The sequence below is a fragment of the Lactuca serriola genome, chromosome 2 (assembly GCF_051521515.1).
Source record: "Lactuca serriola cultivar US96UC23 chromosome 2, Lser_US96UC23_V15, whole genome shotgun sequence".
Taxonomy (NCBI): Eukaryota; Viridiplantae; Streptophyta; class Magnoliopsida; order Asterales; family Asteraceae; genus Lactuca; species Lactuca serriola.
In genome coordinates this window covers 187071545-187096323 of record NC_136409.1, presented here as the reverse complement: position 1 = coordinate 187096323, position 24779 = coordinate 187071545, and the positions used below count along the sequence as shown (strand labels likewise).

The window sequence follows — 24779 nt, the reverse complement described above, 5'->3', positions numbered from 1 at the left end:
ATCACCCAAAACAACTTGGAAATACTTGAGAGAATATGATGCTTACTAAAATCGACCCACCCTTGTTTCTCACACACACTAGTGTCAATTCTAGAACCAAGGACCTCTTTATATATTATGGAGGATTAGGGTTAAACCCTAATACCCATGACTCTTCATTTACCTAGGATCCATGGGTTAAAAGCTCCATGGACTTCCATATACTCTTAGCCCATCCTAAATAAATCTCGAGTGTGCGCCCCTTTAGAGAAGAGATAGGGAAGCCAAAGGTGAGTCTAGTAGGTGGACGTATCGAAAGTGTTCTTGCCTCTATCATTAGCTCGGGTAGCCCAATCCATATATATATATATATATATATATATATATATATATATATATATATATATATATATATATATATATATATATATATATATATATATATATAAGAGTCCATATTTAATTAGCCTCTTTTGATCACTAAATTAATTCCAAAATCAATTCTTGATCAATACTAATTAAATAATATGATTTCATATTAATATATTATAACTTATAATATATTAATAAATCATAAACATCTTATTCTCAAAAGTATGTCCATACAAATTGTTAGGTGAAGTGCAAACCAAACGGACCATATCGGGTCGGGTCAAGTTCACACCAAATATAGTTACGGACTTAGACACCTTATCCAACAGTCTCCCACTTGGATAAGTCTGATAACTATAGTTGCAAGTATAACTTCAGGAACCAACCAGCACTCGTAGCTCTTTAAAACTCTTTGAACTATGAAGCGCAATTTTAGATAAATGATCATATAATCCTCTGTTCTCAAGATATCAGCCAGACAAATACATGGAACAATGTCATACTTATTGTCCGACAGTTTGTTTCTCGATCTCTGATTTGCTTGACATAGAACTAAATTGAACACATCAATTGGGTTATGATCGGGCCCGACACATAAGTCAAAACCAAATCATCGAGGGGCCTAAATATCGTTTCTATTGCTAGAAGGAACAAATAAACTTTGACTCATATGCTTGTACTGACTACTAGTTGAATTATGCACAAAAGCACGTTTTATGACATCAAGTTATTGATGCGTTTTCGTACAATCAATGGATAACCAACTCATAGTCAACAACTCACATCTCTAGGTTTGAAGATATATGAAATTATCGTCTCACGATCACTCGAGATAAATTCCATGAAGTGATACAAGTGAGCGTGAGTTTAATCCAATACTCAGACCTTATGAGCACTCATGAATGTTGCAACAACCATTGCAATGTCTAATGCACCTTAGACAAATCTTACAAGCCAAATTCATGACAGTCTTAATTCAATACCTACTTCCAACGTATGACCGACTGTGGAGAGTTTTGAATAAAATAATTATTCTGGAAGTCAAAACATGAAAAATTGAAACAATAGTAAATGATTAACATAAGATAGTAACACCTCACTTATAAATAAATAATAACTTTTATTTAATCATCAAATGTCAATTACATTTTACAGGTTTCAGAAATAGCTATCTAATTATTAAAACTAATATCGTCTCTCAGCCCGATGCTCTTCGCATGTTGCAAATGCCTAACCCTAGTCAGTCCCTTCGTGAGGGGATCTGCAGGGTTCTCTTCTGACGATACCCTCTTTGCCACGATGAGTCCTTATTATATCTTGTGTCTTATGAAGTGATATTTTCTGTCATTTACTGGGTCTACCATGATCTCTTGGTTCCTTGGCTAAGGCAACCGTACTATTGCTGTCACAGAAAATCTCCATAGGCTCTTGTATAGCTGGTACAACTCCAAGGTCTCCAATGATGTTCTTCAGCCATATCACCTCCTTTGCTGCTTCACTCGTTGCTATGTACTCTGATTTACAAGTAGAATCAGTTACTGTCTCCTGTTTGGAACTTTTCCAAGTAATTGCTCCTCCATTCAGGCTAAAGACCCAGCCCGACTGAGAGCAGAAATTATCCCTATCAATCTGAAAACTAGCATCGCTATACCCTGCTACTCTTAAGTCATCACTCCCACTGAGGGTAAGAACCCAGTCCTTAGTCCTCCGTAGGTACTTGAGAATATTTTTTACCGCAATCCAATTGTAGCACCTGGTTTCCGGTATGTGAATTTTATTTGAGCATTGCCCTAATTTAGCCTTAGACTCGGCGAGTCATAGGGTCCGACTCGCCGAGTAGGGACGGGACTCAGGACGCGTTTTAAGTAGGCGACTCGACGAGTCCATATCCTGGACTCGGCGAGTCACCGCTGCGGGATGAAACCCTAAGTTTCAAGGGTTTGCACCCTATTTAAACCCTCATTCCGCCCCAACTCGTCCCCATTCACCCCAGAACTCCCCCTACATCGTTTTCCCCTTGTTTTCTTGAGAGTTTGAAGTGTTCTTGGTGTATTCTTGAAGGTTTTGAAGTGTAAGAGGAGTAGATCAAGAAGAGGAGAAGGAGATCAGCCATCCTTGTGTCATTTCAACATTTCCTTTGAGGTATAACCCGTTTTCCCCTTGATTCTATGCTTAAAAAACTTCATTTGGGTCCTTCTTGGTCAATTTCCCAAGTTGCATGTTCATTATATGTTGTAATAAGGCGTTTGGCCTTTGGATCTATGTAAGATTGAGCTCCAGGAGCTCAGATCTGTTAGCTTTTTGGTCCCATAAGGCTTGTTAGCCCTAGATCTATCATTTTGAGACATTTTGAGCCTTATAATCCATGTTGGTGAATATCCACACGTAAAGTTGGAAACTTTACGTATGATTCGTGTCCTAGAAGTCCAGATCTATGAATGGCATGGTTTGGAACCGAGCAAATCGGTATATTTAAGGGGTGCATGGCGACGACTCGGCGAGTCGCATAGGCGACTCGGCGAGTCTGGTCGCGAGTCACAGAATTGGTCCCTTCTTCATGTGTCGAGTTGAGCCTTGAGTCACAGGGGGTGACTCGGTGAGTTGGGAGCTGAACTCACCCATGTTAGGACTCGGCGAGTCAATGCCCTGACTCGGCGAGTCCAAGGCAATCTTCATAGCTCAAGAACAGACTCGACGAGTTGTTCATACAACTCGGCGAGTCTTAGCATAAAGTGTTCATCGGATGAAGATGAACTCGACGAGTTGTTCATACAACTCGGCGAGTAGGATGAAGGACTTGAATATGGTTAAGAAGGTGAACCCGTCGAGTCGTCGCCTAACTCGACGGGTAGGATCGGGATTCAGGGCAGTCGTTTGGGCAGGGACTCGGCGAGTTGGAAAGCCAACTCGGCGAGTCGGGTCAACTGAAAGTTGACTCTGACTTTGACTTAGGGCATGGTCATGGGTAAAATGGTCATTTTACCTAAAGGACAGTTAGCAGTGTTTGATTGAGTATGTCGCGGAAATTGCAGCCGGAGGACTCCCGGAGCAGCAGCAGTCAGTTAGTTCCCGATCAGTTCAGCAGCTACTTCGAGGTGAGTTACCTTCCAGTAGCGGTGGGTCTAAGGCCACAATGCCGACCCACCAGTAGGAGATGTATGGTAGATGATTGTCTTCGTGATATCATCTAAGTTTGCTATTACCTGATATGTTATATGCTAGCAAGATATGTTGTCTGTGATAGTAGTAAAGTTCGGTCGTTAGGACCGAAGGGTAGTCAGACACCCCAGATACGTCTGACAGTATGTGATGATATGTTTGCATGCTGGCTTGTTATGATATATGTGATCATAGTAGTAGGGGTGAAATAGTCCCCGAGGATCGGTTGTCAGGACCGATGGGTAGTCAGCACCCCAGAATGGCTTGACACGGGTAAGACGGCACCCCAGAATGGCCGTATGGGTAGGTCAGCACCCCAGAATGGCTTGACACGGGTAGGTCGGCACCCCAGAATGGCCGTACCGGGTAGTCAGGCACCCCAGAATAGCCTGGCAGTATATATGTTATGTGTTCGTATGGTATGCGGTACGTTGGGGGAACTCACTAAGCTTTGTGCTTACGTTTACAGTTTTGTTTTCAGGTACCTCTGCATCGAAGGGGAAGGAGCCGGCGCGGTAGCGGCGCGTCATACACACACTCTTCGGTTTCCGCATTTATGAGATTTACTGGGACTGTACTCTGATATTTTGATGGGATGTATGGTGTGGCTTTTTAGAACACGGTTGCAATGTGTTATGGTGTGAACAAACAATGTTTCTTCTTATTTAGACAATGTTTTTTATTAATGTTTTCTAAAGTAATATTTAAAAAAAAAAAGAAATTTTCGGACGTAAAAATTGGGTCGTTACAAGTTGGTATCAGAGCCCTGGTTTGAGGGATTCGGACACGCCTTCGGGAGTGTTTGGACTCAAACCGAGGGACTGAAAGATTTTTCCAAAAGAAATTATTCTTTAAAACCCGGAAAAGAGTCACGAGAAAGAGTAAAGTGTGTGACGTGCGCGACCGGCCGAGCTCAAGTAAGCATTCCCCATAGTACCCATACAAGTTTATGTTATGTTTATCAGCTTTATGAATATTGCATGCTAGAATAGGCTAAGGATCTAGGAGTGATGCCTTATGTGCCTGTTTAATTGTTCCCGCTTATTGAATATTGCATGCTAGAATTGAGTAGACAGCAGTAGGGTAGCCTGTTTAGGTTATGCCTGATAGTATGAGCTTAGCATCCTATGTTAAGTGTCGTTTCTTGTTCTAAGAACAGTTTTGGCTTGAGTCTGTTTTTCCTTATCCGAATGCTGCTTGCTTCGTGCTTGGTGGGATTCTGAGTAATGGGAGTGAGCCACTAGGTGAACACGTCACACCACATGTAATCAGGGTTGAATAATCCTAAAGTGTTGGAACTGGCCCTATTGCGCAGCTCTTGTTTGAGTCCAACCGTTGTAGGGACGGATCTTTTACTTGAAGGATTATCTAATCCTCATTACATGTGATGGTGTTTAGGTGGTGGCTAACTGGCATTATGAGGAGACCTACAGCAGCTGAGGACCAGTTGTGTTGAACTTGAGTTCTCCCTAGGGCAAGCCTAGGGTAAGAATATCGGAGAGTAGCAGTAGTAGAGGGGAGTTGGTGGAGTCGAGGAATTCCTCGGAGAAGGTACGGATAGATGTGGAAGGTAGTATGGGCCCGTACTACTGAAAGCAGAGGATCCGTACCCGAGCCGAGGAAGGCCAAGACGAGACCAAGGAACCTGTAAGTAGTTGAGATCCCTCAGAAAGTAGCAGTACCACTAATGATTATCATTGATGTTTTGCAGAATGGTGGTACTTCGATCGAGACCGACAGATGGCGGGTCAGGAGAGGGGTCAGGTTCGGGATCTGGCACCGAGCCGATTGAGGAGAGGCTACGTGAGTTCATCACGTCGGAGATCACTAGGGGCATCCTTGAGTCGACCCCCATCATCTTTGGGTCGATCAAGGAAGGGATCGTGGAGATGATGGAGGATCGCCTACGGGCATTCAGGAGCGACTTGGCCTCTAGCCAGTCAGGATCTCGCACACTGTCCTTCAAGGACTTCAGGAGCAGTGGTGCGCCGGATTTCCATGGGGTGAAGGACCCCATTGTCGCCAGGCGGTGGATTGCGGATATCGAGTCCGCCCAGTTGATCAGCTTCTGCCCCGAGGGGTCGAAGGTGAGGTACGCAGCAGGGTGTTTACGGGACCGGGCCCGAGATTGGTGGGAGTCAGTGGGTGACTCGATGGGAGCCTCGGCTGTCGAGGCAATGACCTGGTCGGACTTTGTGACTAGGTTCAGGGCAGAGTTTGCGCCAGCGGTCGAGCTTCAGCAGCTGGCCAGGGAGTTCTTAGACATGAGGCAGACGACAGAGACCGTGGCGGAGATCACCGCCAAGTTTCGGGAGAGGGCTTTATTGGTGCCCCAGTATGCAGGTGACGAGGATATGAGGAGGACTCGTTACCACGATATGCTACGAGCTGACATTCGGGAGCATGTTAGCTTTTCGGCTTGCCCTACCCTGGACTCCATGATTGCCAGGGCTAGGGAGAGAGAGATAGATTTAGAGCACCTCCGGAAACGGAAACTTGAGGATGGTCAGGCATCAGGGGCTTCGGGGAAGAAGCCCAAGGGATCAGATGGGAGGCCGAAAGGCCAGTCGGGACCGAGCCGCTGCAGGAGGTGCGGCAGGCCGCACGAGGGGGCGTGCAGGATGGGATCGTCAGGCTGCTACAAGTGCGGCAAGTTTGGGCATATCAGCAGGGATTGCACTGCTCCTGCGACCGTTATTCAGACATCGGAGTTGCTGTGTTTCCACTGCAACCAGAGGGGCCACAAGAAGGCCAATTGCCCCATGTTGACAGCTTCAGCGCCAGTGAAGGCGCCAGCTCCAGCGACCCTGCGGATCACGGATGGCCGTCAGGGCAAGGCAGAGGCTCCAGTGGTGAGGAGTCGGGCATTTCAGTTGACTGCCGAGGAGGCACGCGCCGCGCCCGATGTGGTGACGGGTATGATTTCTTCCTTCTATCTTTTATTTTTCGTTGTTATGATATTGATATGTGCTCTGTGTGTATGCATGTGTATTAGGATCGTTCCATGTGAACGGCATCCCGGTTCAGGTATTGTTCGACTCGGGTGCATCCCGATCGTTCGTTTCTCTTGCTCTTAGCAAGAGATTTCATGAGACTTCAGGCGAGTTAGATTGCCCGTTAGAGGTAGAGATTGCCGATGATCGATCGGTGCGAGCATCGAGGGTGTTTCGAGATTGTGTCCTGCGACTGTTTGAGGAGTGTTACCTGGTAGACTTGGTTCCCATTCCATTGCGTGGGAACAAGGTGATTATTGGTATGGATTGGTTGAGCCCTAATGGGGCAGTGATAGATTGCGCGCAGCAGCTAGTGCGAGTCAAGACCCCAAGTGGGGGAGAGTCGGTGATTCATGGAGAGCGGCCGCAGTGTGGACCCACTGTATGTTCAGCAGCGAGGGCTAGGCGCTACCTTCAGCAGGGATGCACGGGTTATGTCGCGTACGTGATGGACACCCGGGAGGTGGGTAAGGCGACCGTGAGCGAGGTCCCGGTGGTTCGAGATTTTGCTGATGTTTTTCCGGAGGAACTACCTGGGATACCTCCGGAGCGACAGGTGGAGTTCAGGATTGACCTCGTTCCCGGTGCGGCTCCGATAGCCAAAGCACCGTATCGGTTGGCTCCTCCCGAGATGCAGGAGTTGTCTACGCAGCTGCAGGAGCTGCTGGACAAGGGATTTATTCGGCCGAGCAGTTCGCCCTGGGGAGCCCCGATTCTGTTTGTGAAGAAGAAGGATGGGTCGCATCGGATGTGTATAGATTATCGGGAGCTGAACAAGGTAACGGTGAAGAACCGTTACCCGCTTCTGAGGATTGATGACCTCTTTGACCAGCTTCAGGGCGCATCTTGGTTTTCCAAGATTGATTTGCGTTCGGGTTATCATCAGATGAGGGTCAGGGAGGAGGATATGCAGAAGACCGCGTTTCGAACGCGCTATGGCCATTACGAGTTTGTGGTGATGCCGTTTGGGCTCACCAATGCTCCTGCCGCGTTCATGGACCTCATGAACCGTGTATGCAGACCGATGCTGGATCGGTCTGTGATAGTCTTTATCGATGATATCTTGGTTTATTCCAAGACCCGGGAGGATCATGAGGAGCATTTGAGAGAGGTGTTAGAGACCCTGAGGAGGGAGAGCTTGTATGCCAAGTTCTCCAAGTGTGAGTTTTGGTTGCGCGAGGTGCAATTTCTGGGGCACCTCGTCAACCAGAACGGGATTCTGGTCGATCCGGCCAAGGTCGAGGCCGTGATGAGATGGGAGGTTCCGAAGTCCCCATCTGAGATTCGGAGCTTCCTAGGATTGGCAGGCTACTATCGGAGATTTATCCAGGATTTCTCCAAGATAGCCGTGCCCCTGACGCGGCTGACGAAGAAAGCCGTGGTCTTTCGGTGGGGACGCGAGCAGCAGGCTGCATTTGAGACGCTGAGACAGAGATTGTGTGAGGCGCCGATCTTAGCCCTGCCAGAGGGCGTAGAGGATTTCGTGGTTTATTGCGATGCGTCCATTTCTGGGTTGGGCACGGTGTTGATGCAAAGGGGGCATGTCATTGCTTACGCTTCGAGGCAGCTCAAGCCTCACGAGGCGAACTACCCGACGCACGATTTGGAGTTGGGGGCGGTGGTATTTGCCCTCAAGATTTGGCGACATTACCTCTATGGGGTTCGGTGTACCATCTACACGGACCACAAGAGCTTGAGGTACCTCATGGACCAGCCGAATCTGAACATGAGGCAGCGTCAGTGGTTGGATGTGGTGAAGGATTATGATTGCGAGATCCTTTACCACCCGGGAAAGGCCAATGTGGTGGCCGACGCGCTTAGCCGCAAGACGGCGCCGATCAGGGACGCCTGTTTGAGGATGACTGTGGTGACTCCCCTGTTGGAGCAGATTCGGGAAGCTCAACAGGAGGCTATCAAGGAGGAGCATCGGAAGAGCGAGCGCGTAGTAGGTCAGGTTTCCTCCTTCGATTATGATAGCCGAGGGTTATTGACACTACACCGTAGGGTGTGGGTGCCGTATCACGGGGGCGTGCGCCAGATTTTGATGGAGGAGGCGCACAAGTCCCGATTCTCCATTCATCCCGGGGCGACGAAGATGTATAGGGATCTTCGTCTAGACTATTGGTGGCCCTGCATGAAGCGGGATGTGGCATGGTACGTCGAGCGGTGCTTGACCTGCAGGAAGGTCAAGGCCGAACATCAGAGGCCGCATGGCAAGATGCAGCCGTTGGACATTCCACTGTGGAAGTGGGAAGATATCACGATGGATTTTATCACAAAGCTTCCCAGGACCGCACGTGGAGTGGATTCGATTTGGGTCATCGTGGATAGATTGACCAAGAGTGCTCACTTCATTCCGATTCCGGAAAGCATATCGGCCGAGAAATTGGCCGACATCTATATCAGGGAGATTGTGGCACGGCATGGGGTGCCGGTATCGGTGATCTCGGACAGGGATGTGCGTTTTACTTCCAGGTTTTGGAAGAGATTCCATGACGAGTTGGGCACTCGTCTGCATTTCAGCACCGCCTTTCACCCGCAGACAGATGGACAGAGTGAGCGGACCATCCAGACTTTGGAGGACATGTTGCGGGCGTGTGTTCTGGATTTCGGTGGTAGCTGGGATACCTATCTTCCTTTGGCCGAGTTCTCCTACAACAACAGCTATCACGCGAGTATCGACCGCCCTCCCTTCGAGATGTTGTACGGACGGAGATGTAGGACCCCGATATGCTGGGGAGAGGTTGGCCAAAGAGTTATGGGAAGCACCGAAGTGGTGCTCAAGACGACTGAGAGGATACAGCAGGTCCGGAGCAGGCTTCAGACTGCTCGGAGTCGACAGAAAAGTTATGCCGACAAGCGTCGATCCGATTTAGAGTTCCGGGTCGGGGATATGGTCCTCCTGAAGGTGTCGCCGTGGAAAGGCGTCATCCGATTCAGGAAGCGGGGCAAGTTGGGCCCGCGATTCATCGGACCGTTCAGGGTCTTAGCCCGGGTGGGCAAGGTAGCATATAGGCTGGATCTGCCAGCCGAGCTTAGCCAGATCCACAGCACTTTCCATGTTTCGCAGTTGCGGAAGTGCCTAGTGGACGATTCTGCAGTAGTACCTTTGGAGGATATTCAGGTTGATGACAGCCTGAACTACATCGAGCGCCCAGTCGCAATCCTCGACAGGAAGTCGAAGGATTTAAGGAACAAAAGGGTGGAGCTAGTGAAGGTGCAATGGCAACACCGCAAGGGTTCAGAGTGGACTTGGGAGCCGGTAGACGAGATGATGGAGCACTACCCCGAGCTGTTTCTGGATCAGGCAGCAGACTTCGAGGACGAAGTCTAAAATAAGTGGGGGAGATTTGTAGCACCTGGTTTCCGGTATGTGAATTTTATTTGAGCATTGCCCTAATTTAGCCTTAGACTCGGCGAGTCATAGGGTCCGACTCGCCGAGTAGGGACGGGACTCAGGACGCGTTTTAAGTAGGCAACTCGACGAGTCCATATCCTGGACTCGGCGAGTCACCGCTGCGGGATGAAACCCTAAGTTTCAAGGGTTTGCACCCTATTTAAACCCTCATTCCGCCCCAACTCGTCCCCATTCACCCCAGAACTCCCCCTACATCGTTTTCCCCTTGTTTTCTTGAGAGTTTGAAGTGTTCTTGGTGTATTCTTGAAGGTTTTGAAGTGTAAGAGGAGTAGATCAAGAAGAGGAGAAGGAGATCAGCCATCCTTGTGTCATTTCAACATTTCCTTTGAGGTATAACCCGTTTTCCCCTTGATTCTATGCTTAAAAAACTTCATTTGGGTCCTTCTTGGTCAATTTCCCAAGTTGCATGTTCATTATATGTTGTAATAAGGCGTTTGGCCTTTGGATCTATGTAAGATTGAGCTCCAGGAGCTCAGATCTGTTAGCTTTTTGGTCCCATAAGGCTTGTTAGCCCTAGATCTATCATTTTGAGACATTTTGAGCCTTATAATCCATGTTGGTGAATATCCACACGTAAAGTTGGAAACTTTACGTATGATTCGTGTCCTAGAAGTCCAGATCTATGAATGGCATGGTTTGGAACCGAGCAAATCGGTATATTTAAGGGGTGCATGGCGACGACTCGGCGAGTCGCATAGGCGACTCGGCGAGTCTGGTCGCGAGTCACAGAATTGGTCCCTTCTTCATGTGTCGAGTTGAGCCTTGAGTCACAGGGGGTGACTCGGTGAGTTGGGAGCTGAACTCACCCATGTTAGGACTCGGCGAGTCAATGCCCTGACTCGGCGAGTCCAAGGCAATCTTCATAGCTCAAGAACAGACTCGACGAGTTGTTCATACAACTCGGCGAGTCTTAGCATAAAGTGTTCATCGGATGAAGATGAACTCGACGAGTTGTTCATACAACTCGGCGAGTAGGATGAAGGACTTGAATATGGTTAAGAAGGTGAACCCGTCGAGTCGTCGCCTAACTCGACGGGTAGGATCGGGATTCAGGGCAGTCGTTTGGGCAGGGACTCGGCGAGTTGGAAAGCCAACTCGGCGAGTCGGGTCAACTGAAAGTTGACTCTGACTTTGACTTAGGGCATGGTCATGGGTAAAATGGTCATTTTACCTAAAGGACAGTTAGCAGTGTTTGATTGAGTATGTCGCGGAAATTGCAGCCGGAGGACTCCCGGAGCAGCAGCAGTCAGTTAGTTCCCGATCAGTTCAGCAGCTACTTCGAGGTGAGTTACCTTCCAGTAGCGGTGGGTCTAAGGCCACAATGCCGACCCACCAGTAGGAGATGTATGGTAGATGATTGTCTTCGTGATATCATCTAAGTTTGCTATTACCTGATATGTTATATGCTAGCAAGATATGTTGTCTGTGATAGTAGTAAAGTTCGGTCGTTAGGACCGAAGGGTAGTCAGACACCCCAGATACGTCTGACAGTATGTGATGATATGTTTGCATGCTGGCTTGTTATGATATATGTGATCATAGTAGTAGGGGTGAAATAGTCCCCGAGGATCGGTTGTCAGGACCGATGGGTAGTCAGCACCCCAGAATGGCTTGACACGGGTAAGACGGCACCCCAGAATGGCCGTATGGGTAGGTCAGCACCCCAGAATGGCTTGACACGGGTAGGTCGGCACCCCAGAATGGCCGTACCGGGTAGTCAGGCACCCCAGAATAGCCTGGCAGTATATATGTTATGTGTTCGTATGGTATGCGGTACGTTGGGGGAACTCACTAAGCTTTGTGCTTACGTTTACAGTTTTGTTTTCAGGTACCTCTGCATCGAAGGGGAAGGAGCCGGCGCGGTAGCGGCGCGTCATACACACACTCTTCGGTTTCCGCATTTATGAGATTTACTGGGACTGTACTCTGATATTTTGATGGGATGTATGGTGTGGCTTTTTAGAACACGGTTGCAATGTGTTATGGTGTGAACAAACAATGTTTCTTCTTATTTAGACAATGTTTTTTATTAATGTTTTCTAAAGTAATATTTAAAAAAAAAAAGAAATTTTCGGACGTAAAAATTGGGTCGTTACAAGTTGGTATCAGAGCCCTGGTTTGAGGGATTCGGACACGCCTTCGGGAGTGTTTGGACTCAAACCGAGGGACTGAAAGATTTTTCCAAAAGAAATTATTCTTTAAAACCCGGAAAAGAGTCACGAGAAAGAGTAAAGTGTGTGACGTGCGCGACCGGCCGAGCTCAAGTAAGCATTCCCCATAGTACCCATACAAGTTTATGTTATGTTTATCAGCTTTATGAATATTGCATGCTAGAATAGGCTAAGGATCTAGGAGTGATGCCTTATGTGCCTGTTTAATTGTTCCCGCTTATTGAATATTGCATGCTAGAATTGAGTAGACAGCAGTAGGGTAGCCTGTTTAGGTTATGCCTGATAGTATGAGCTTAGCATCCTATGTTAAGTGTCGTTTCTTGTTCTAAGAACAGTTTTGGCTTGAGTCTGTTTTTCCTTATCCGAATGCTGCTTGCTTCGTGCTTGGTGGGATTCTGAGTAATGGGAGTGAGCCACTAGGTGAACACGTCACACCACATGTAATCAGGGTTGAATAATCCTAAAGTGTTGGAACTGGCCCTATTGCGCAGCTCTTGTTTGAGTCCAACCGTTGTAGGGACGGATCTTTTACTTGAAGGATTATCTAATCCTCATTACATGTGATGGTGTTTAGGTGGTGGCTAACTGGCATTATGAGGAGACCTACAGCAGCTGAGGACCAGTTGTGTTGAACTTGAGTTCTCCCTAGGGCAAGCCTAGGGTAAGAATATCGGAGAGTAGCAGTAGTAGAGGGGAGTTGGTGGAGTCGAGGAATTCCTCGGAGAAGGTACGGATAGATGTGGAAGGTAGTATGGGCCCGTACTACTGAAAGCAGAGGATCCGTACCCGAGCCGAGGAAGGCCAAGACGAGACCAAGGAACCTGTAAGTAGTTGAGATCCCTCAGAAAGTAGCAGTACCACTAATGATTATCATTGATGTTTTGCAGAATGGTGGTACTTCGATCGAGACCGACAGATGGCGGGTCAGGAGAGGGGTCAGGTTCGGGATCTGGCACCGAGCCGATTGAGGAGAGGCTACGTGAGTTCATCACGTCGGAGATCACTAGGGGCATCCTTGAGTCGACCCCCATCATCTTTGGGTCGATCAAGGAAGGGATCGTGGAGATGATGGAGGATCGCCTACGGGCATTCAGGAGCGACTTGGCCTCTAGCCAGTCAGGATCTCGCACACTGTCCTTCAAGGACTTCAGGAGCAGTGGTGCGCCGGATTTCCATGGGGTGAAGGACCCCATTGTCGCCAGGCGGTGGATTGCGGATATCGAGTCCGCCCAGTTGATCAGCTTCTGCCCCGAGGGGTCGAAGGTGAGGTACGCAGCAGGGTGTTTACGGGACCGGGCCCGAGATTGGTGGGAGTCAGTGGGTGACTCGATGGGAGCCTCGGCTGTCGAGGCAATGACCTGGTCGGACTTTATGACTAGGTTCAGGGCAGAGTTTGCGCCAGCGGTCGAGCTTCAGCAGCTGGCCAGGGAGTTCTTAGACATGAGGCAGACGACAGAGACCGTGGCGGAGATCACCGCCAAGTTTCGGGAGAGGGCTTTATTGGTGCCCCAGTATGCAGGTGACGAGGATATGAGGAGGACTCGTTACCACGATATGCTACGAGCTGACATTCGGGAGCATGTTAGCTTTTCGGCTTGCCCTACCCTGGACTCCATGATTGCCAGGGCTAGGGAGAGAGAGATAGATTTAGAGCACCTCCGGAAACGGAAACTTGAGGATGGTCAGGCATCAGGGGCTTCGGGGAAGAAGCCCAAGGGATCAGATGGGAGGCCGAAAGGCCAGTCGGGACCGAGCCGCTGCAGGAGGTGCGGCAGGCCGCACGAGGGGGCGTGCAGGATAGGATCGTCAGGCTGCTACAAGTGCGGCAAGTTTGGGCATATCAGCAGGGATTGCACTGCTCCTGCGACCGTTATTCAGACATCGGAGTTGCTGTGTTTCCACTGCAACCAGAGGGGCCACAAGAAGGCCAATTGCCCCATGTTGACAGCTTCAGCGCCAGTGAAGGCGCCAGCTCCAGCGACCCTGCGGATCACGGATGGCCGTCAGGGCAAGGCAGAGGCTCCAGTGGTGAGGAGTCGGGCATTTCAGTTGACTGCCGAGGAGGCACGCGCCGCGCCCGATGTGGTGACGGGTATGATTTCTTCCTTCTATCTTTTATTTTTCGTTGTTATGATATTGATATGTGCTCTGTGTGTATGCATGTGTATTAGGATCGTTCCATGTGAACGGCATCCCGGTTCAGGTATTGTTCGACTCGGGTGCATCCCGATCGTTCGTTTCTCTTGCTCTTAGCAAGAGATTTCATGAGACTTCAGGCGAGTTAGATTGCCCGTTAGAGGTAGAGATTGCCGATGATCGATCGGTGCGAGCATCGAGGGTGTTTCGAGATTGTGTCCTGCGACTGTTTGAGGAGTGTTACCTGGTAGACTTGGTTCCCATTCCATTGCGTGGGAACAAGGTGATTATTGGTATGGATTGGTTGAGCCCTAATGGGGCAGTGATAGATTGCGCGCAGCAGCTAGTGCGAGTCAAGACCCCAAGTGGGGGAGAGTTGGTGATTCATGGAGAGCGGCCGCAGTGTGGACCCACTGTATGTTCAGCAGCGAGGGCTAGGCGCTACCTTCAGCAGGGATGCACGGGTTATGTCGCGTACGTGATGGACACCCGGGAGGTGGGTAAGGCGACCGTGAGCGAGGTCCCGGTGGTTCGAGATTTTGCTGATGTTTTTCCGGAGGAACTACCTGGGATACCTCCGGAGCGACAGGTGGAGTTCAGGATTGACCTCGTTCCCGGTGCGGCTCCGATAGCCAAAGCACCGTATCGGTTGGCTCCTCCCGAGATGCAGGAGTTGTCTACGCAGCTGCAGGAGCTGCTGGACAAGGGATTTATTCGGCCGAGCAGTTCGCCCTGGGGAGCCCCGATTCTGTTTGTGAAGAAGAAGGATGGGTCGCATCGGATGTGTATAGATTATCGGGAGCTGAACAAGGTAACGGTGAAGAACCGTTACCCGCTTCTGAGGATTGATGACCTCTTTGACCAGCTTCAGGGCGCATCTTGGTTTTCCAAGATTGATTTGCGTTCGGGTTATCATCAGATGAGGGTCAGGGAGGAGGATATGCAGAAGACCGCGTTTCGAACGCGCTATGGCCATTACGAGTTTGTGGTGATGCCGTTTGGGCTCACCAATGCTCCTGCCGCGTTCATGGACCTCATGAACCGTGTATGCAGACCGATGCTGGATCGGTCTGTGATAGTCTTTATCGATGATATCTTGGTTTATTCCAAGACCCGGGAGGATCATGAGGAGCATTTGAGAGAGGTGTTAGAGACCCTGAGGAGGGAGAGCTTGTATGCCAAGTTCTCCAAGTGTGAGTTTTGGTTGCGCGAGGTGCAATTTCTGGGGCACCTCGTCAACCAGAACGGGATTCTGGTCGATCCGGCCAAGGTCGAGGCCGTGATGAGATGGGAGGTTCCGAAGTCCCCATCTGAGATTCGGAGCTTCCTAGGATTGGCAGGCTACTATCGGAGATTTATCCAGGATTTCTCCAAGATAGCCGTGCCCCTGACGCGGCTGACGAAGAAAGCCGTGGTCTTTCGGTGGGGACGCGAGCAGCAGGCTGCATTTGAGACGCTGAGACAGAGATTGTGTGAGGCGCCGATCTTAGCCCTGCCAGAGGGCGTAGAGGATTTCGTGGTTTATTGCGATGCGTCCATTTCTGGGTTGGGCACGGTGTTGATGCAAAGGGGGCATGTCATTGCTTACGCTTCGAGGCAGCTCAAGCCTCACGAGGCGAACTACCCGACGCACGATTTGGAGTTGGGGGCGGTGGTATTTGCCCTCAAGATTTGGCGACATTACCTCTATGGGGTTCGGTGTACCATCTACACGGACCACAAGAGCTTGAGGTACCTCATGGACCAGCCGAATCTGAACATGAGGCAGCGTCAGTGGTTGGATGTGGTGAAGGATTATGATTGCGAGATCCTTTACCACCCGGGAAAGGCCAATGTGGTGGCCGACGCGCTTAGCCGCAAGACGGCGCCGATCAGGGACGCCTGTTTGAGGATGACTGTGGTGACTCCCCTGTTGGAGCAGATTCGGGAAGCTCAACAGGAGGCTATCAAGGAGGAGCATCGGAAGAGCGAGCGCGTAGTAGGTCAGGTTTCCTCCTTCGATTATGATAGCCGAGGGTTATTGACACTACACCGTAGGGTGTGGGTGCCGTATCACGGGGGCGTGCGCCAGATTTTGATGGAGGAGGCGCACAAGTCCCGATTCTCCATTCATCCCGGGGCGACGAAGATGTATAGGGATCTTCGTCTAGACTATTGGTGGCCCTGCATGAAGCGGGATGTGGCATGGTACGTCGAGCGGTGCTTGACCTGCAGGAAGGTCAAGGCCGAACATCAGAGGCCGCATGGCAAGATGCAGCCGTTGGACATTCCACTGTGGAAGTGGGAAGATATCACGATGGATTTTATCACAAAGCTTCCCAGGACCGCACGTGGAGTGGATTCGATTTGGGTCATCGTGGATAGATTGACCAAGAGTGCTCACTTCATTCCGATTCCGGAAAGCATATCGGCCGAGAAATTGGCCGACATCTATATCAGGGAGATTGTGGCACGGCATGGGGTGCCGGTATCGGTGATCTCGGACAGGGATGTGCGTTTTACTTCCAGGTTTTGGAAGAGATTCCATGACGAGTTGGGCACTCGTCTGCATTTCAGCACCGCCTTTCACCCGCAGACAGATGGACAGAGTGAGCGGACCATCCAGACTTTGGAGGACATGTTGCGGGCGTGTGTTCTGGATTTCGGTGGTAGCTGGGATACCTATCTTCCTTTGGCCGAGTTCTCCTACAACAACAGCTATCACGCGAGTATCGACCGCCCTCCCTTCGAGATGTTGTACGGACGGAGATGTAGGACCCCGATATGCTGGGGAGAGGTTGGCCAAAGAGTTATGGGAAGCACCGAAGTGGTGCTCAAGACGACTGAGAGGATACAGCAGGTCCGGAGCAGGCTTCAGACTGCTCGGAGTCGACAGAAAAGTTATGCCGACAAGCGTCGATCCGATTTAGAGTTCCGGGTCGGGGATATGGTCCTCCTGAAGGTGTCGCCGTGGAAAGGCGTCATCCGATTCAGGAAGCGGGGCAAGTTGGGCCCGCGATTCATCGGACCGTTCAGGGTCTTAGCCCGGGTGGGCAAGGTAGCATATAGGCTGGATCTGCCAGCCGAGCTTAGCCAGATCCACAGCACTTTCCATGTTTCGCAGTTGCGGAAGTGCCTAGTGGACGATTCTGCAGTAGTACCTTTGGAGGATATTCAGGTTGATGACAGCCTGAACTACATCGAGCGCCCAGTCGCAATCCTCGACAGGAAGTCGAAGGATTTAAGGAACAAAAGGGTGGAGCTAGTGAAGGTGCAATGGCAGCACCGCAAGGGTTCAGAGTGGACTTGGGAGCCGGTAGACGAGATGATGGAGCACTACCCCGAGCTGTTTCTGGATCAGGCAGCAGACTTCGAGGACGAAGTCTAAAATAAGTGGGGGAGATTTGTAGCACCTGGTTTCCGGTATGTGAATTTTATTTGAGCATTGCCCTAATTTAGCCTTAGACTCGGCGAGTCATAGGGTCCGACTCGCCGAGTAGGGACGGGACTCAGGACGCGTTTTAAGTAGGCGACTCGACGAGTCCATATCCTGGACTCGGCGAGTCACCGCTGCGGGATGAAACCCTAAGTTTCAAGGGTTTGCACCCTATTTAAACCCTCATTCCGCCCCAACTCGTCCCCATTCACCCCAGAACTCCCCCTACATCGTTTTCCCCTTGTTTTCTTGAGAGTTTGAAGTGTTCTTGGTGTATTCTTGAAGGTTTTGAAGTGTAAGAGGAGTAGATCAAGAAGAGGAGAAGGAGATCAGCCATCCTTGTGTCATTTCAACATTTCCTTTGAGGTATAACCCGTTTTCCCCTTGATTCTATGCTTAAAAAACTTCATTTGGGTCCTTCTTGGTCAATTTCCCAAGTTGCATGTTCATTATATGTTGTAATAAGGCGTTTGGCCTTTGGATCTATATAAGATTGAGCTCCAGGAGCTCAGATCTGTTAGCTTTTTGGTCCCATAAGGCTTGTTAGCCCTAGATCTATCATTTTGAGACATTTTGAGCCTTATAATCCATGTTGGTGAATATCCACACGTAAAGTTGGAAACTTTACGTATGATTCGTGTCCTAGAAGTCCAGATCTATGAATGGCATGGTTTGGAACCGAGCAAATCGGTATATTTAAGGGGTGCATGGCGACGACTCGGCGAGTCGCATAGGCGACTCGGCGAGTCTGGTCGCGAGTCACAGAATTGGTCCCTTCTTCATGTGTCGAGTTGAGCCTTGAGTCACAGGGGGTGACTCGGTGAGTTGGGAGCTGAACTCACCCATGTTAGGACTCGGCGAGTCAATGCCCTGACTCGGCGAGTCCAAGGCAATCTTCATAGCTCAAGAACAGACTCGACGAGTTGTTCATACAACTCGGCGAGTCTTAGCATAAAGTGTTCATCGGATGAAGATGAACTCGACGAGTTGTTCATACAACTCGGCGAGTAGGATGAAGGACTTGAATATGGTTAAGAAGGTGAACCCGTCGAGTCGTCGCCTAACTCGACGGGTAGGATCGGGATTCAGGGCAGTCGTTTGGGCAGGGACTCGGCGAGTTGGAAAGCCAACTCGGCGAGTCGGGTCAACTGAAAGTTGACTCTGACTTTGACTTAGGGCATGGTCATGGGTAAAATGGTCATTTTACCTAAAGGACAGTTAGCAGTGTTTGATTGAGTATGTCGCGGAAATTGCAGCCGGAGGACTCCCGGAGCAGCAGCAGTCAGTTAGTTCCCGATCAGTTCAGCAGCTACTTCGAGGTGAGTTACCTTCCAGTAGCGGTGGGTCTAAGGCCACAATGCCGACCCACCAGTAGGAGATGTATGGTAGATGATTGTCTTCGTGATATCATCTAAGTTTGCTATTACCTGATATGTTATATGCTAGCAAGATATGTTGTCTGTGATAGTAGTAAAGTTCGGTCGTTAGGACCGAAGGGTAGTCAGACACCCCAGATACGTCTGACAGTATGTGATGATATGTTTGCATGCTGGCTTGTTATGATATATGTGATCATAGTAGTAGGGGTGAAATAGTCCCCGAGGATCGGTTGTCAGGACCGATGGGTAGTCAGCACCCCAGAATGGCTTGACACGGGTAAGACGGCACCCCAGAATGGCCGTATGGGTAGGTCAGCACCCCAGAATGGCTTGACACGGGTAGGTCGGCACCCCAGAATGGCCGTACCGGGTAGTCAGGCACCCCAGAATAGCCTGGCAGTATATATGTTATGTGTTCGTATGGTATGCGGTACGTTGGGGGAACTCACTAAGCTTTGTGCTTACGTTTACAGTTTTGTTTTCAGGTACCTCTGCATCGAAGGGGAAGGAGCCGGCGCGGTAGCGGCGCGTCATACACACACTCTTCGGTTTCCGCATTTATGAGATTTACTGGGACTGTACTCTGATATTTTGATGGGATGTATGGTGTGGCTTTTTAGAACACGGTTGCAATGTGTTATGGTGTGAACAAACAATGTTTCTTCTTATTTAGACAATGTTTTTTATTAATGTTTTCTAAAGTAATATTTAAAAAAAAAAAAAAAATTTCGGACGTAAAAATTGGGTCGTTACACCAATGAGCCTTGCCAAGGTTTCCCTGATATCTGCTGACCATGCTCAAAGCAAAGGCCACATCAGGACGAATACAAGTCATAGCATACATGATCGAGCCAACAGCGGAAGCATATGGTAATCGACTCATCTTAGCTATCTCAGCCTTTGTACTCAGACTCTGAGTCTTACACAATCTGGCATTGTGTTGGATTGGTAAGTCTCCTTTCTTGGAATTCTCTATGTTGAACCACTTTAACACCTTATCCAAGTATGTACTCTGACATTAGTCCAATTAGTCTTTTACTCATGTCTCTCAGTATTCTTATATCTAGGATATAGACAGCTTCTCCAAGGTCCTTCATAGCGAAACACTTCCTAAGCCAGGACTTAATCTCCTGCAAAGTTGGGATGTCATTTCCAATGAGTAGTATGTCATCCACATACAGTACCACAAAACTAACTATACTCCCACTAGCCCTAACATATGCACAGGACTCATCCTCGCTCCTCGAAAAGCCAAACTCTTTGACTTTCTCATCGAAGCAAAGATTCCATCTGCGAGATGCTTGTTTCAATCCATAAATGGATTTCTCAAGCTTACACACTCTATTAGGGTACTTTACATCGACAAAACCCTATGGCCGATTCATGTAAACATCCTCAGCCAACTTTTCATTAAGGAAAGAGTTTTTGACATCCATTTGCCATATTTCATAATCATGAAATGCAGCTATGGCTAGCAGAACCCTAATAGACTTAATCTTCGCTACTGGTGAGAAGGTCTCATCATAGTCAACTCATGGAGTTTCAGTAAAGCCCTTCGCCACCAGTCGCGCTTTGTAAGTATGCACCTTCCCATCCATATCGTCTTCTTCTTGAAGATCCATTTGCACCCAACTGTCTTACGACCTGGTACACTGTCAACCAAGTTCCAAACTTGATTGTCATACATGGACTGAATCTCGCTGTCCATAGCCTCCTTCCATTTAGCAGACTCGAGGCCTGCCATGGCTTCCCTGTAATTATTAGGTTCGTCCAAATCTATCAGTGTACTATCACTGATAAATGTATCACCTTAAGTAGTGATGTGATAACCATAATAAAAATCAGGTGTGTTCTGAACTCTAGTGGAATGCCTCGATGGTCCGGACTCATCTATCGGCTCAATAGGAGTTTCCTCCTCAGGTTGGTCGCTAGTGTTTGAGGTTCCTTTACCGCTTGACTCTTGAAGCTCTTCAAGGTCAATTTGATGGGTTTAATACAAACAATCCTATGTGTGCATGCAACCCTAGTATTGGATCTATGTTTTCACTATTAGATATACAGCTTTATGAACACAAAAAGAAACCTGGCATGCTACTATAATTTTCGAAATTCATATATAAAGCTAGAATACATACCTTTTGTTGTTATATAGCAATAACAACTAGTTCCTTGAATTTCCTTAGCTCTTGAAAGCAAGTACCACAAGTGTAGTACCTCTAATGGAGTCACAAACACCATATGCAACTTGGATGAAGAGGAGAAGAAAGGGAGGCACCAAAAACGGCTGGAAACCCTAATGGAAGACTTGTTTTCGTTTTTGGGGCATAGGGGCCCTTTATATACATGTAGGCTATTAGGGTTTACAACAAGGAAACCCTAATTTGACTGCTTAGGCCCTAAGCAGCCCATGGACTCCTTAAACATATCCCTTGGACAATTTCTAATGGGCTTCCCATAGAATTCGTCCAACCTATATATTATTAGGTGATCCATAGCCCAATTATAATTATCTTATAATTACAACTTCAGTCCCCTAAGTTTAATTAATCTCTTTTAGCCACAAAATTAATTAACAATTAATTCTTGACTAATATTAATTAAACAATATGATTTCTCCTTTAATATATTATTCTCATAATATATTAATAAATCATATTTAAACCTTTCTCTCCTTAAATCATCCTACATATTGCTATGGTGAAGGCAACCCAAAAGGACCATGCTCATAATCGGGTCAAGTACATACCAAAATAGTTATGGACTTAGACACTAATCCAACAGTCTCCCACTTGGATAAGTCTAATAACTATTTTCCGTATGACTTCAAAACCTGATCAGCAATCGTAGCTTTCAAAAGCCGCTGTCAACTCTGATCTTATCAGATAGCGTGTCCTCTAGATAAGGGATTATATATTCCTCCATTCTCAAGATATCGTATAGACAAAAGACATGAATTTCAATCATTATCTCTATACTTTTTCCCGACTTCCGATTCATGACGACTGATAACAGACTACAATTGAACACATCAACTTAGTCCCGGCTTGGCCAAGCGCTTAGATGTCATTACTAAATCATCGAGAGGCCCACAGATATCGCTTTTATCCCACTTTGGATAAAAGGAATGGATAAACTTCGACTCAAATGCTCGCTTGCATTTACTGATCGAATCACACACAACAATAAGTTTTATAACACCAAGTTACTGGTGCGTTTACTTATTATCAATGTGCAACCGACCAGCAAATAACAACTCACACGTCTCGGTTTCAAGAATATACAATATTATCGTCTCACTAATCACTTGTGATAAAACCGTGAAGTGATCCAAGTGAGCGTGGGTTTAATCCAATACTTTAATCTTATCAAAGCATTCACGAACTCTGCAGCAAACTTGTGCCATGTCTAAACACTTCAGACAATCTACAGACAGATTCATGACAGTCTTTATTCATACCTACTCCCAACGTATGACCAACTGTGGATGTTTGAATAACCTAGTTATTCTGGAAGTCAAAACATGCAAATTGAAACATGACAACAATACTTAATCCTATATGGCCCCAAACTTGTGAGAGTAAATAAAATCCTTCTATTTATCCACCATATTGATTACTCATTATTTATCATTTAATGTTTCGGATAATCAACTCATTACTTGAATCATACCAACAATTGTCCCATGCTCCAAACATGCACACTTTGTTTCCTATGGTCCATGCTTTGTGAAATAGATCACCTGAAAACTTTTCCAATGATGCTCATTTCACAATTCCTTAATCCTAATTATTAGTGTAGGAACACAAGGTTCTTGCCACTACTAGAATATGCTAGATTCTAACATTTTACGCAACGATCCTTTCGTAAAATCATAGCACAAAAGTCACCAAGACTTGGCTAATGAAATTACAAAGTGCTTTCTTAGAAATTGTTACAAGACAATTCCATAGATGTGAAGTCTCACATTCAAAGTACATTCCTTTGAACATCCTTCTTGCATAAAAGTTTCTAATCTAGGCATAGACTCTCAATATCCAACTCCCAATATGGAAACATTTCCACATTTGCCATATGACAGCTCATTCTTAATAGAATCTTATCTATTCGTAATAATGTCGATATGGTCCATCCAATACCATACTTTCAACTACTTAGAAGCGATCAATCCTCAGCGAACTTTGGATCATCCTTTGATAGTTGTTAAATTCTTTCAGTCAAAACCAATTCTATTCCTTTTTCCCTCTTAATGCGCTAGACATTTGGAAAATTTTAGAATGGTAAAATACTATAGCATTTACAATCGATCCTATACCCGAAGCGTATGGGACACGATGCATAATGTCTTACATAAAGATATGATACTTTACCAATCTTTTGCCATAATATTTTATGTGTCATGTTCTCACAATTCGAACTATGAAGAGGGATGCCGTAATGATAATCGAAATTTGAGAACACACAATGTATCCTTTGACTGAAGATATTAAAAATTCTTAATCTAAGCTTTAGATTTTGAAACGAAGTATAATATTCTCTCCCTTAATTATAGCAAAACAACTTTTCAACCCATGCAACTTTGCAAATGGAATCTTTGTTTTTCTATAATTAATATTGCTAACTTGCAATACTCGCCATAACAATCATACAAGCATAACACTTATGCTCCCACTATCATGATGATTATCATATAAGCATAACATTTATGCTCCCACTAGTTTTGACATGTATTCAGAAAACAAATGAACTTTCAGAAAACAATGCCTATTGAATCTCTAAAATTCATATTTCTAATACCAGATGCTTCGATAAGCCTTTATCTAAGCTTCTTAGCCTTATACACCTTTGCCTTAGATAGCTCATATGTGTGTTTAAACAATTCATAACTTATGTTACTAAGTTCCAAATGTTGAAACTAATTGCCAAATCTCACAATTCGAACTATGGAAAGGGATGCCGTAACCATAATCGAATTTGAGAATACAATTTTTACAATTGCTATCTTCTTAAAATCTCTCTTAGTGAAAGCATTTCCTCACAGTCATTTTCATGAAGGAGGGAATCTTATGACACTTAGATTTTATGGTGTATGAGTTCCTATCCATGTGAATTTGCCAAAAACAAGGTTTGCGACAAATCCAAACTCATATGGACTGAACTTTCTTAATCTTGATTTCTTGCCCTATGGTAACACGAGTGCCCACCATGCCTTCCAAGTAGTTTAGTAACTTGTCCTTACATATCAATTTACTTTCCATCGACTAAGGCTTTAGTGTGTATTCAAATGAGAACTCATAGAACTCATATACACAATTAACTCAATTGGAATGGCACAGAAACAAAACAATGTCAGCACGATAGGTTGTAAACCTCAAGTCGTGTGCTAGTGATGATCGATAAGGTTTATTCTTGATTTGTTCTTGAAACCTTTTCAAGACCATTAAGACTCCCACTGACTTCTTGACATATAAGATTCTCTTGTCAAGAAACATTTCTTGACAAACAAATATTCAATAGTTAGTGAAGCATTTATCAAGACAAAACACTTCACACAATTGGTCCTAGTTGGTCTTTGTCTTATCCAAGACAGCACAACTTACCAATTTCAAATGTGCAAGAATAAGAAAACTTTTCCAAATTCCACATTTGATGAGTGTTATAAACCTACTTAAGACTTTTCACTCAATGTCACAATCTTGACTCTAAGACTTGATATTGGAACGAAGTATGATTGACTCTTTGATTTAACCATTTCTACAA

General features: G+C 46.9%; 1 protein-coding gene across 1 annotated transcript; it reads left to right on the top strand.

The window, feature by feature from the left end:
• Window positions 1-5070: 5070 nt before the first annotated feature.
• Window positions 5071-11903, top strand: LOC145090653 (uncharacterized). The gene is made up of 2 exons (XM_079028783.1): window positions 5071-6426; window positions 11750-11903. The coding sequence occupies exons 1-2, from the start codon at window positions 5211-5213 to the stop codon at window positions 11785-11787; spliced, it is 1254 nt and encodes a 417-aa protein (XP_078884909.1). The 5' UTR covers window positions 5071-5210; the 3' UTR covers window positions 11788-11903.
• Window positions 11904-24779: the final 12876 nt, after the last annotated feature.

Coding starts and splice junctions, on each gene's coding strand:
- LOC145090653 (XM_079028783.1), top strand. CDS start 5,211: ATGTTTTGCAGAATGGTGGTACTTCGATCGAGACCGACAGATGGCGGG. Junction 6,427..11,749: donor CGCGCCCGATGTGGTGACGG/GTATGATTTCTT, acceptor TTTTGTTTTCAG/GTACCTCTGCATCGAAGGGG.